Source organism: Populus euphratica, unplaced genomic scaffold (assembly GCF_000495115.2).
Source record: "Populus euphratica unplaced genomic scaffold, PopEup_1.0 scaffold62.1, whole genome shotgun sequence".
Classification (NCBI taxonomy): domain Eukaryota; kingdom Viridiplantae; phylum Streptophyta; class Magnoliopsida; order Malpighiales; family Salicaceae; genus Populus; species Populus euphratica.
In genome coordinates, this window is record NW_011499939.1 from 448,504 (window position 1) to 462,939 (window position 14,436).

At 32.3% G+C, this 14,436-nt stretch overlaps 1 protein-coding gene across 1 annotated transcript; it reads left to right on the forward strand.

Annotated features, from left to right (window-relative positions):
- Window positions 1-7,217: 7,217 nt before the first annotated feature.
- Window positions 7,218-13,907, forward strand: LOC105136808 (uncharacterized). Its single transcript, XM_011042295.1, has 8 exons — window positions 7,218-8,494; window positions 8,679-9,037; window positions 10,202-11,296; window positions 11,387-11,545; window positions 11,651-11,999; window positions 12,125-12,195; window positions 12,313-12,435; window positions 13,051-13,907. The coding sequence occupies exons 1-8, from the start codon at window positions 7,558-7,560 to the stop codon at window positions 13,399-13,401; spliced, it is 3,444 nt and encodes a 1,147-aa protein (XP_011040597.1). The 5' UTR covers window positions 7,218-7,557; the 3' UTR covers window positions 13,402-13,907.
- The last annotated feature ends 529 nt before the right edge of the window (window positions 13,908-14,436 follow it).

The window sequence follows — 14,436 nt, forward strand, 5'->3', positions numbered from 1 at the left end:
CTTCTGGACATCCTTGTATCTTTCTTCTTTTGTTCGGTGCTTATGACAAATTATCATCCATCTATGAAGAATGTTTCAATTCAGTCCTAAAGCCAAAACTTTTTTCAATCTTGCTATTAGACTTTTAATTTTAAACTCAGCCAGGAAAAATATTAGGTTATGAGAGGGTTAATTTGATTTTTTATTTTATAAAAAAATTTAAAAAATAAAAAAAAATTAAACGGGTGATTTTTTTTCTTAAGCTAACTAAATCTTAACTAACCTAAATTTTTTACAGAGTTATATTAAGTCAATTCTTTTTATTTTTGTTAAAACTCAACTCATAGATATTGAATCACTCAAGTCATTAGTTAATTTGTTAGGTTAGGTTTTAAAACATTAATTAGATTGTTGTTTATCTATTAATTTGAATCTCTAATTGAATTTTATTTCATAAAAAGAAACTGTGATGAATTTGTTAATTTAGTTTATTAAAATAACTGACTCTATTTTATAATATACAAATAAAGTTGGCCAACAAATCTTTCCATAAGTTAAATACCATCTAATTATTTTAAGATTAAAATTTTGCTTAAAATGACATAATATAAATTTGTGTTATAGTGTAATAAATTCAATAGTTCACAAAGAACAAATTTATTTAATATCAATTTAATCTTTTGGTTAATTGATATAATTTTAATAAACTATAAGATAATTTTAAAAATTATCATTAAATTACTAATAATTGTATTTGTAATAATAAGTCTTCTCACTTTCTTCTATTATTAATTAATGAATCCGGAATGATCAAGGGAAATAGTTATTAGATCATCGGTTGTTGGGCTGGATCATGAGATGGTAAGAAAAGTAGTGGTATGAATAATCTAACATTGTTGGAGGACTGATTTGTAGTTTACACATCATGGTGGAATATGTACACGCGGCCTGTGATTACTGAGCGGAATTGTTGAATGGTAAGCATTGTACAATAAGGCTATATTCATAGCTCTTGGCCGTGCCGGGTTGATTAGTCATATTTTGTTTTTGCGATTAGAATTGAATTTCAAATGTGTATTTAGTTTTAAAAATATAAAATTAATATTTTTTAAATAATTTTAATATATTAATGATAAAAATAATAAAAACAAACTCAAACTAATATATTTTTAAGTAAAAGTATTTTTAAAAATCTCATAAACTATAATAATAAACACGTATTAAATAAACTTTTAAATCTCATACACTATAATAATAAACACGTATTAAATAAACTCTAAAATGGATTTTAATTAGGTTGAATTTTTAATTAAATCAAATTAAATATGAATTGATATATAAGAGAGAAAAATTAAATATTGTTACTTTAATAAAAATATCTTTGATACATGTGAGTTGACTTGATACTTTCAAATTAACATAATGATAAAATTAACGATATAAGCTTTTAATTATTTTAATAAAAATAGTTTGTTCATATTACTTCTGTATTCATGGATTCACTCTGTACTTGTAAATTGACCCTCTAATTGAAGCATTTTTTTTTTTAATTATATCCCAAATCAGATACAACCGTGTTGTTTATTTTTAAGTTTATGCTTGGTATTGTCGTGACTTTTATAATAAGCTATAAACTATAGAATATGTTTATTATTATGTTGAAAATGTTGTTTTCAAAAAAAAAATTGATTTTGTTTTTCAAATTAATTTTTTATGGTGTTTTTTTATCATCAATAATGTATTAATATCAAAAATATTTTAAAAAAATAAAAAATATATATTATTTTAATATAGTTTAAAATATTTTAAAAAATAAGCATGACGTTCATAAATTTTTCTTAACTAATTTTTTATGAGATAATTTTTAGTATGATTTTTATAAAACTATAATATATATTAATTAACTAAATATTTTAATAAAATCAGAGTAAAACAGAAATTGAACCACATCGCATTATATGAATAAATAAAGTCTAATTCTTTTTGTTTGAGAGTATGATAGCTCATGTTTTTATGTGCTTTTTAAAAATGTTTTAGTATTTTAAAATATATTAAAATTAAAAAAAAATAGATTTTTTAATTTTTGACATTATAGTAAAACAATAAAAAAACACAAAAAATTAATATTTTTTAAAACCAAATGTATTTTTGCAACATGGTTAGATACATTTTTACCGCAATGCCAAGCTATTAATATTCTTTTGCCTTCTTGCCCCATCTGGAGGTGCTGCTTCCTGCAGTGTTGCTGCTGTGGAGATAGCTGAGTTCCGTGCTGGTTGGTGGCTAATGCGACAATGACCTATAGGTGGCCATGAAATCAACGGAGGGTGTTTTTGGGATTGAAGTAGCAAACGACAGCTTGTCTTGTATCCATAGGAGATTTTCTTTCCATTTGTTTTTTCTTTTTAGCCTTTTTTGACTTTCCAACTTGTTGGGATTTCTATAGGCTGCTGAAGAAGAGAATTTTTGGACACTAGCATGCTAAAAAAAAATGATAAAATAATAAAGTGCAAAAAATATTTAGAAAAATAATATAGTTTAGAGAATTACATTTAATATATGTAATTTAAGAGTCACAAATATTATCTAAAAACTTTTTTAAATTGCAAGATTTGAAAAACATAGCATTTAATAAGGAGAGAGTAAAAATAGGAAAAAAAAAGAAAGAAAAATACATTAGGATCACACTAAAACTCTGATGATGATATCATTGATATCATTGTAAATATATCAATGAGATAAATCTAACGACATCAAAGAAAATCATCAATGGTGACTGAAGTAAGTCACACAAGCAGCCCACAGGCAAGTGAGCCTTGACACATCTAGACAGCTCGTGTAGCCCATTCTATTTATTGTTAGTGATCTTATTTTATATCGTTAGACTTGTCTTATTGAATTCTTTCAAAATAGTATTAGTGGTGTCATTATTGGAGTTTCAGAATGACTCTAGGGTCTCTTTATTTTATTTTTACTTTTTTCTCCATCCTCCTTATTCACAAATTACAAGGAGGAGAGAGAAGAGAAAAAACAAATAAAGAAAGAGAAAAATCTTGGAGGCATACCGAAACTTCGATGATGATACCATTAATTCCGTTGAAAAGATCTCAACGAGATGAGTCTAGTAACAAAGAAGGTCACAAACGATAAATAAAGTAACTCACATAAGTCATCCAAAGGTGTCAAAACTCGCTTACTTTTAGACCACTAGTGTGACCCATTGCAATCACTGTTGGTGACTTTTTCTTAGTGTTGTTAGAGTCATCTCGCCAACAAATTTTTAATGGTATCGATGATACTGTAATCAGAATTTTGATGTGTCTTTAAAGCCCTTTCCTTTCTATCTTTCTTTTTTCTCTCTCTTCTCTCTTTTCTCTTAATTACATCATGTGTCTTTCAAAATTTACAATTTGAAAGAGTCACATGACTCTTAAATCACATATGTTATCTGCGATTCTCTAAACTGTGTTATTTTTTAAGATAATCTTGCAATGTATTATTTTATTACATAGTTTTTTAGAATGCTAGAAGCCAAAAAAAACTTTACTGAAGAATCCATCGAGGAAACAAAATAACTGGTGAATTATTTTTTATAAAAAAATAAAAGGAAATTCATGAAGATGGAGCTTCAACCATCTAGAAAATAAGCCTAAAGTCATGACACTTTAATTCATAAGACTAGTGCAAGAAAACTTTTCAAGATTTAGCTCAAGAATTATAACTTTTCAAATAAAATAAATTGGTTGTGGTGTTGTATTATAAATAAATGCTCATTGAAAAAAAAACTAAATGAGCAAAGTCATCTACTATAGATTGTGAGTATTTTCATTGTGGATTGAAGTACTATTTATTGGGGAGGAATTAGTTGGTTCTTGTGATAAGTTGTAAACAATTTATTTTTTACTATTTTTCATGATGTGCATGACATGTTGTGGGTTGCTGGGTTGTTTGTTGCTAGCATGTGTTTGGTAGATTGTCATTCTCCTGATTTATTCAATGTGAAGGAGCTGGTAATTAAATACAGGTTTTATTTGTGATGTACCCGATTGCGTGCTTGTTATTGGGAGAGTGTTGATCTAGTGTAGTTGAATGAGATTTTGGTTGATTTTACACGGGATGACAATAGTTTCTTTGTTGTTTCTCTTCATTCTAGGCAAATATAAATAATTTGTCAATATGTTGGGTTCGTATAGATACTATGTTATTGCACTAGGTTATTTATTTTAATTATTTTTTAAATTTTTTCAGATTCAGGAAACTGCGAGTGGATTTTGCGTTTGAGATTGATTGAGGCAATCATGCTTCTTCTTTTTTTAATTCTAAAGACGTGAATCTTAAACACGCTAGGTTGTTGTAATCAAGTAACATGGGTTTAATATTTTAGCATGATCTAACCACGATGGGTTTAGCAAGCTTGTAGACCCAGACAACGTGAATCTGATATGGTTATCAAATTCAAGACATCCCGGTTTACCAAGGCAAGCTCTCAACCAATCTGATATGGCTAGACCTAAACAACGAGAATCTGATATATTTGTTATCGGTTTACCAAGGCAAGCTCTCAACCAAGGTGGGTGTGGCAGGATTGCTAGATCTAAACAACGAGAATCTGATATATTTGTTAGACCCAAGAAATTTTGATTTGCACTCACAACGAGCCCTGGGTCTAACGTGGTTACCGGATCTAAGACATTTGGATTTGATATACTTGCCAGACCTAACCACGATGGGTATGCCAAGCTTGCTAGTCCCAACCAACATGGGCCAGTCATCTTTGTCTAGCAAACTCAACTAACATGGGTCTTACATGGTTGCTACACTCGCTTAAATTTTGAGTAAACATGTTTAATATTATTATTAATAAATTTGAAAAAAAATATTGCCACAAAAAAAACCATACATTTGATTTTAAGGGTAAAATTATTATTATTATTATTATTATTATTATTGTTATTGTTATTGTTATTATTACTATTGTTATTCTTTTTTTAATATTACTATTATTTTCATTATTGTTAATGTTATTAATATAATTATTAATAATATTTTTAAAAAATATTATTACTATTGAAGAAAAACTATTTGATTCAAAAGATAAAATTAAAAATAATTGTTATTGTTATTGTTATTATGATTATTAGTTTTATTTTTATTCTTAATATTATTAAATTTTTTATTATTATTTTCATTGTTGTTAATATTATTAATAAATTTGAAAAAAATATTATTACCATTAAAAAAAATAATAAATTTGATTTGAATGAAAAAATTAAAAACTAGAAGAACTTTGAAAAATGAGTTAAGAGGAAAAAATAAAAAAATAAAAAGACTGAATTGAAAAGTACCGTGAATCTAACGTGAGTTTAGCATGCTTGGCAAACCCAACTAATATGGGTCCAACATAGTTACCACATCGACTTAAACTTAGGTTAGACATGCTTAATCTTATTATTAAAATTGAAAAAAATTATAAATTTGATTTTAATGGTAAAATTAAAAACTATAAGAATTTTAAAAAAAATCAAAAATCAAAAAAATCAAAAATAAAAAAACTGAATTGAAAAGTATCGTGGGTCTCATAAGCTTGTTAGATCCAAGTAACATGGGTCTAATATATTTGATAGATCCAACCAATGTGGATCTTGTATAGTAGCTAGAACTACTTAAACTTGCGTTATATATGTTTAATATTATTATTATTAAATTTAAAAAAATATATTATTATTATTGTAAAAAGTTATAAAGTTCATTTGAAGGGTAAAATTAAAAATTATTATTGTTGTTCTTATTATTCCATTTCCTTTTTTTTATTAATATTATTTTTCTTAATATTAATATTATTTTCATTATTGTTAATATTATCAACATAATCATTAATATATTTTTTAAAAATATTATTATTATTGAAAAAAATAGTACTACGACCTAACATGATTGTTAGACCCTAATTCACTTATGTTTGGCACCAAAATACACTTGGTTTTAGCATGTTCCCAAACTTAAGATATTTAAACTTGGCATTAGCTATATCCAAAGTATTTGGACTTGGTAGGTCGTCAATTCCAAATTAACATAGTTTTAATATATTTTTCATACCCAAGTTATTATAGATTACGTATGTTTGTTAGTTCTAAGTGCCTAACTTGTTGTGTATGCAAGTGCCTGATCTAATTAATTTTTTTATGTATTTTAAAAACAATGCATTATTTATGTATATTTTTTCAAATAAATTTTTTGTTTATGTTTTTAATTAGATTGTATTTGTTTTTAAATGATATTGAATGTGTTTAATTTTTTAAAAGGTATGCATGATTTATTCATGGATTTTTCTTAATTTTATATAAATTAATTCTTTTTCGAATATTGATTTTTGAATAGGATTTTTAATAAGTGAGGCATTGTATTGGCTTTTTTTAATTATTTTTAATAATTTTTATATGTTATACGCAGTTATGCATTGTTTTATATATATATATATATATATATTTATTTATATATATATATATATTATTTAATAAATTTTACGTGGGTCTGACATGATGTTTAAAATCTAGTTTTTAACTGTCATTATTATAGTAATTTACATTGTTTATGCATTGACTCGCAAGAACACACAGAACCCTCTACAAAAAAAATTGAGAAAATATTTATGTTCCTCAATATATTATTTGAAAATAAGATAAAATCACAATTTTTTTTTTAAAAATCACCTTCAATAAAGATTAGTTTTTTTATTACATAAAATTCAATATACATCAAATCATCAAAATAAAAAATTTATGACTTTTTTATGAAGAAAATATACATTCTACTCATATGAATGGCACATTTTATTAGAATAAATAATTTAGCTATACAAATATAGTTTACATATATTCAAACTAAATAATTTAACTTTAATGGTTTATAATACTTAATTTATTTTAACTTTTTAAATTCAAGCTAGAAAACCATAATTCCAATTATTTTTCTCCATAATATTACATAATTAAGAACAAACAAAATGAAAAATCAATATCAACTCCAATTCTTTCTTTAAAAATTCCGAACCAATTAGAAAACCTAGGTCAAAGTTCAAAACCGTTGACTTCTTAACTCATCGAGGCCCATAAATCCCCATCACCCATTCTCAATAAGCACAAGTGTAACCCATCATCATCCTCACCCAAGCCCAATCCTACAAAAGCCCAGCTACCCTTGTCTGAAAAATAAAAAACAAAAAACAAAAAAAGAAAAGAAAAAAGAAACACAATCCTTAAATTCTACAGTTCTGTTCTGCCTACAAGCCATTCGTGCACTAAAAAAAACCAGGAGAAGAACCCCCTTTTTCCCTACGCTCACACAAGACAGATCCCTTGGTACAGAAAAAAAAATCCTTAAAAGCCCATAAGTTTTCCAAATTCTTTCAATAACATCCTCAAGATTACAGCTTCTTGACAAGAAATCAATGTTGGAAGAATTCCCCAGGCAAGTTTTCGTCTCTAGTCTACGTTTTTCTTGAATTTACGATGTGATTAGGTTTTTTGAAGTTAGGGTTAGAGTTTTTTTTTTTGGTGGTGGTTAGGGGCATAGAAAAGAATGAAGGGAGGGCGATCTCACCGGTTCCAGACCCACCACCAGTATGAATCACATGAGGACTGGGTGGATGGGTCGTGGACGGTGGATTGTGTGTGTGGTGTAAACTTTGACGATGGAGAAGAAATGGTGAATTGTGATGATTGTGGCGTGTGGGTACACACGCGCTGTTCAAAGTATGTGAAGGGTGAAGAATTGTTTACCTGTGATAAATGTAAGAGGAGGAAGAATAGGGGTAATAGTAGTAATAATGATGATAGTGAGGAGACTGAGGTTGCGCAGCTATTAGTGGAATTGCCGACGAAAACGATTAGGTTAGAGAATGGGGGCGGGGGGAATGTTGGTCCGCAGAGGAAAGGGTTGAGGTTGTGGACAGAGATACCGATGGAGGAAAGAGTTCACGTGCAGGGGATTCCAGGTGGGGATCCTGGGTTGTTTGGTGGGGTTTCAAAGGTTTTTACGCCGGAGCTGTGGAAGTGTACCGGGTATGTGCCGAAAAAGTTTAGTTTTCAGTATAGGGAGTTTCCGTGTTGGGATGAGAAGGAGAGGAAGGTAGAGAAGAGGAGTGAGGAGGAGAATGAGAATGAGAATATGGTTGACAAGGGTGCGGGGGTTTTGTTTTCATTGTCGAAGGAGAATGTGTTGGGGATGCCATTGGAAGATTTGGGTGACAGGAGAGGGAGGGACGAGGGTGGTGGTTATGAGAGGCAGGTTTATTCGAGGGAGATGAAGAAGTGGGAGAGTGAGGATGGAGAAGTCAGGGGTGCTACTTTTGCAGTGAAAAGGGAGAGAAGTGTACTTAGGTCAGTTGTGGCGCATTCAGGTAAGCGGAAGAAAGAAGATCTAGGGATGGCCAAGGATCGGAGTGTAAAGAAGAAGGCTCGAACTGCAGAGAAGGAGGTGGAGGCAAAGAAGAGGGTTTTTCATGCTTCTAAAACAGGTGATTGGATGTACCTTTCTTTGCTTTGTTTCCTACTTGTGTTATCTGTTACTCTTTTTTCTAGCTGTCCAAGTACCCATATTTCACATTAATGGCATGAAGTTTAGGCATTGGGTCGCATCTTGTAGCAGCAGACATGCACTTGTTGACTCCACTTCTTTGTTGTTTTTATTCTTATTACTAGCATTTACATCCACCAGTGATGCAAAACCATTGGAATTTTATGAAGACAGAGCTCCGAAGTCCTTCAAGGATGAACTTCAGGGTAACAAGAGCAAGCATTTAAGGGACTCCGGTATTCAAGAACAGAAATCAGATAGTTATATAGCAGTTGAAAATGGTGTTGAGAAGCCCAACTTAGCAGTGGTTGAGCAATCCTCAGAAGCATTGTCTCTTGACATATCTAGACCTCATTCATCAACTGGAGCTGGATTGGAGGAAGAGAAGTCTAGCCATGATGTTGTGGTTGCTGTTGAGAGTTCTCCCAAAGAGTCTAATGTAATGGCATCAGCTCCAGAACACAATGATTGTGGGAAACAAGAGGTACGCGTTGCTCCTTTCTTTTTGGTTTGGTTTAGTTTGGTTTGGGGTAGTACTGTGTTTTGTTCTTAATGATCAATTGATATTTGGAGAATGTTTGTTGATTACCAATCCATAAAACAAACAAGACTGCTAGAATAAAGCCAATAATGACCTTTGTAAGTGATGCTAGATTAGAATCCCTTGAAATGGAATTGGAAATGACAATATTTGGAATCTTGCAAAAGCCTAGTTCTGATCAGAAAATGCATAACTAGTTATTTGGAATACTGTTTAAATCTGTCTCAATGTCTTTGATATGCAGCACATCAATCTTTATGCTAGAACTTTTAGAAATTCTTTTTCGTTTATTATCAATGTTTCTGTTTGGGTTTTAATTTTTACTGATGATTAGAATTATATATTAACATTTGTTGTGGCAGTGGAAATTGATGGTTAATGTAAGTAAGAGTGTCTCCTTAAGAATCCCTTGCTTCTTTTAAGAATCTTTTGGGTTCTTCTTCTTCAAAATTGGGCCAGAGAACCTAAAAATTAAAACTAAACTTGGGGAACAGCCTTCTTTGTTTAAACCATCAAACAACAGAGGCCCTGTTCCTTCTAGTAAATCCTCAAAGCAAAAAGGAATAACATGTCCCCCAACCCCAATGTCACTCAAAAACAGCACACTTATTCCCCATACTTGACATGCCCAAGTTTCCAACCCAATCTCTTAATAGTATATGCATTACTTGACCTGGATGAGCTTTAAGCCTGTTGAGTTGCAACACACCAAACTCCATCTTTGAATTCAAGTCCAACAAAATGCAATGAAATTCTCTATAACAAGCCTCCTGCAAACCCCCATGAAATGCCCACATTTCAGGTCTGATAGCAGTAAACCAGCCAAGCTTACTGGAAATTCCCCTATTCCAAGTCCCATTAGCATCATGCAAACAAACCTCATATTTGACATCTTACCTATTTCTTGAGTTCTTAAATGGATTATTTCCGTTAGATATTCATATTTGTAGTTTCTCCTGTTCTACAATAGGGTGGTCCCTCCTTGAGCCTTTACATTTTATATTTTACCTATAATGAAGCTCTTCCTTTTAAGTGTGATTGTATGTTATATTTTATGCTCTGAGATTTCTTTTGGTGTTTGAATGACTTTGCCTGTGCTTCCTATAGGGCAATAACATGCTAAGTGGAAATTTAGATGATAAAGTGGAGGGTTCCACAGGAAGAGATGTGCCTGCACTTGGGGAGCCGGCTAGTGCTTCTCCAGAAGTTATGGGTGATCAGATTAATGATAATGGTGATGCAATTCCAAGTTCTGCACAATCTAATGTTAAAGTAGAAGTGGATGATGATAACTCTAAGGGGGCCTTGAATCGTCAGTCTTCTCATGGTGATGCAAAAGATGCAAGGATATCTTATGATAACATATCTGAAAATCCAAAACTGAATGGTGCAGCATTAGGTGGTTCATCCAATGACCATAAAATTGAAGAGGCTGGCAGCAATTTAGAAGCAGTTCTTCTTTGCAACACAGGTGAAGCTAACAAATTATGTGATGGTCCTTGTCAGCATAAACGAGCTGAAGGCTCAATTGAAATGCAAAAATGTCTCCCAGAACCTAAAAACAGTACAGAGACTGCTGAAGAACTGTCAAAAGCAGGTGAAACCATCTCAAGCTCTCCAGCACTACCCAATCAGTGTAAAATTGTTGTCTCTGTTGCAAAAGCATCTTCTGTTTCATCCACTGTGATGATCTCCCAAACACCTTCATCTGACAATTTTAAAACCTCAGATACTTTGAATTTTAGTTCTAATACTATGCAACAAGTTATACCTGACTGCAATTCTAGTATTAAGAAAGATCGATCTACAAGTGAGATAGTGACAGAAGAAGAAAGGTATGACATTTCCAAGAAAACGGTAAAAGAATGTCCAAAATCCTCCGTGAATTCTGCTTCAAAAGTGTTGCATTCAAGCAAGAGTTCACATACATCTGTTCCTAAGAGAACTGTTTCAGATTCAAAAGATTCCATGCTTCACTTATCCTCTAAAGCATCTTCAGCACAGAATTCTGGTGATGTTGCTGGATCACTGCAAAGTGAGAGTACTTCACATGCTCAAAGTAAGGCACTTGCATCAGGTTTACCCCAAAGATCTGAAAAGTTCAATCAGTCTAATGGCCAGTCATCATCTAAGACAAGTCTTGCATTGTCAATGAATCCTTCTGCACCATCCAATTCGCCTGCGGCTTTAAGTGATGAAGAGGTGAAAACAAATTGCAATTTCTTGTAATGGTTTATTTTGTTCTCATTTTCTTCTCCATCTAGTTTACATTTGAGCGGTTTTTCTTGACAGCTTGCTTTGCTTTTACATCAAGAACTCAATAGTTCTCCTAGAGTACCTCGTGTGCCACGTGTTCGCCATGCAGGTGGTTTGCCACATTCCGTTTCTCCAACTGCAACAAATGTGCTGATGAAACGGGCATCTAGTTCTGGAGCAAAAGACCATAGCTTGGTAAGATTTACTTCCACAACATGATTTTCATAAATATTTCTTTATGAACATATATAGGTTACTGAGATGGTACTTGAAAACGATCTGTAATTTATTATTCTTCAGGCTTCTAGAAGAAAAGGTAAGGATACATCAAAAGATGGGTTTCGCCGTTTTCAGGAGCCTGAGGATGAGGCTAAAAAGACTGACAGGCCATCTTCTTCTGATCAGAGGAGACAAGATACAGGATATAAAGCTGACTCCATGTCGAAGAGGGGGGATAATGGATCTCCAACAGCAGTAAATTCTGTCAAGAACAACATCCCACCTGCCTCCACCTCAACTGCAAACAGTGGCCCATCTTCCTCTACTGAGGTTAATGACCATCATTTGTCATCTAGACGTCATTCACCAAGGAATATTTCTGATGAGGAGACAGGCACTGTTCGGGCTCCTGTTCATCGCACTCTGCCAGGTAGCTACCTCTCTGGAATTTAAATTCTGCATCAGTTTAGAGCCAAAAGGAAAGGATAAGAACAGATGGGGTTGTTTTTACCCTATTTCTTTGTAACTTAATTCATTACCTTTCATCATCCATAGGTTTAATCAATGAGATTATGAGCAAAGGCAGACGCATGACATATGAGGAACTCTGTAATGCCGTCTTACCAGTATGGTTGCTTCTATTTAATTAAGTGCTTGTTATTTTCTGCATGTTTGTTTTGGTCTCATTTTTATTCTGAGTGAATAAACCAGATCTCCTTCACTGATTGTAATTCTGTTTGCAGCACTGGAAGAACTTGAGGAAGCATAATGGAGAACGCTATGCATATTCAAGTCCTTCTCAGGCTGTTCTTGATTGCCTGAGGAATCGGCATGAATGGGCTCGGTTGGTGGATCGTGGTCCCAAGGTACACATAAGCTTTTTTTCTTTTTCTTTTTTTCATATGAAATGGTCTTTTGCTGTGCAAATCACAGATGCTAGTTGCTCAATTATTAAAGCATGCTGTCAACCTATACTTAAAAATGATTTTTACCAAAATTAGATAATAATTGATTGTACATGTTTTAGTAAGCTGTAAATGGGGATATTTAATTGATGCATTCCTATTTACAATCAATGCATGTTTATCAGTTATTTCTGTCCTTGGTGGTTTGATCTTTCTGATTGACTAATCCTAAAGCTGTGACCATGGGTTCTGTAGCCCAGCAGTATTGATAAAAGGCTTTTTATGTGACCTTGGTTGTGGCTAGCTCTGGTCCTTTGAGTAATAATGGTGGTGTTGCATATCACACACACACACACACACAATAAACATGTATGTATTTTGAAAAGCCATTTAGGAAACGTAAGGTAACCGGATGACTGTAATACTGGATCCGCTGCTTTCATTCACATATCATTTACAATTTAGAGGTAGGATTTAATGGATCATTTCCCCCTTCAATTGAATACTTTACTGCACTTGGATTTGCTTTGCTTACTAATCATCAATTAAATCTGGGTTTCAATGATTCTGTACCAGACAAATTCAAGTAGAAAAAAGCGCAAGTTTGATCCTGATGAATCAGAAGATAATGACTATGACAAGGTAAGAGCTGCAAAAGGAGAAGGCAAAAACCTTGAGTCACAAAGAGAAGAGGTTCCCAAGGGCAAGAGAAATGCAAGGAAACGAAGGCGTCTGGCACTACGAGGAAGAGGTATAAAAGATGTCAGGAAACGGCGGAAGGCAGATACACTCACTGATGATGACAGTGGCCTATTTTCTAATTCAAGTGACGAGACTTTGTATAGTGAGGACGAGAGTCAAGAAGGTGGAGCAGGTTTGGCTGGAAGTGAGGCCACAGCTAGCACAGATGATACAGAAACCTCATAGTTCTTAATAGTTTAGTTGATTTTGGGTCACAGTGACACCTTATTGCTGCTGCTTCTTGGTTTCAGCCAAGTGCTGCATCTTCCACATGGAATTGAATATTGTGCAACTATTAGTTGTAGAGGATGCCGCAGAATCCTTTGTAATTGTGATTGTATCTGCGTTTGCAGTCTCTGCTGCCGTACTGAGTTGCAATTGGTCATCAACTGTCCTGGCCGCCAATGTTCAGGTGCAAGATCGAGGCTGGAGCCAAACTTTTAATACTAATGTACATATGAAATGGTGTAGCTTTTGTAGCAACATGTAAAAGATTCATCTTGTGTAGAGGCGCAGCAGCCTTTCTGTTAGAGTAGATTCTGCAAAATTAGAAAAGAAGCAGCTTGTTTGTAAGCTTCTGTAGAATCAGCATGTCAACTTAGGTGCAAAGAATCCATTGGATTTAATGTATTAACAACCATAAGTAACGTGGAGGTTTGCTTGATGTCTGAAGCCGCCACTCATTTTGTTCTTGTTGGGAAGTCCCTTGTTTCTGTATTTTTTTGAAGAGTTAAATATTTAAATCGTAAATTGATTTACTAATTTATCGAGTCACACCAGATCACACTTTTAATTTGTTTTATTAACATATATTCCCTGTAATATCTTAAATAGAATTAATGAAATCCAAATATTATTTGCTGGATGGATATACTAATCACCGGAGGAAAACAAAAAATAAACATCAACGGGCATCAATGTGACAGTTTACAAGGTGATGGGAAACAGCAGCTGCTTTTGGTGGAGGCTTTCCAAATTTGAGTTCTTACAAATATTCTATGAGCTTAATGTTTATTAGATTTATTATTTGTTTGATTGGATTCTAAATACCTTTTCCCTTTTCCTTCATTTTTTTATAACCACAAGGAGAATTACATGAAAAAAACAAATATTCTATAGCTTCCACTGAATTTAAAAAAAATAAATCAAAAATTACATAATATAACCATATCAACTTGTAATCTTATCAATATATATATATTTTTAAAAAAAATCTATAAA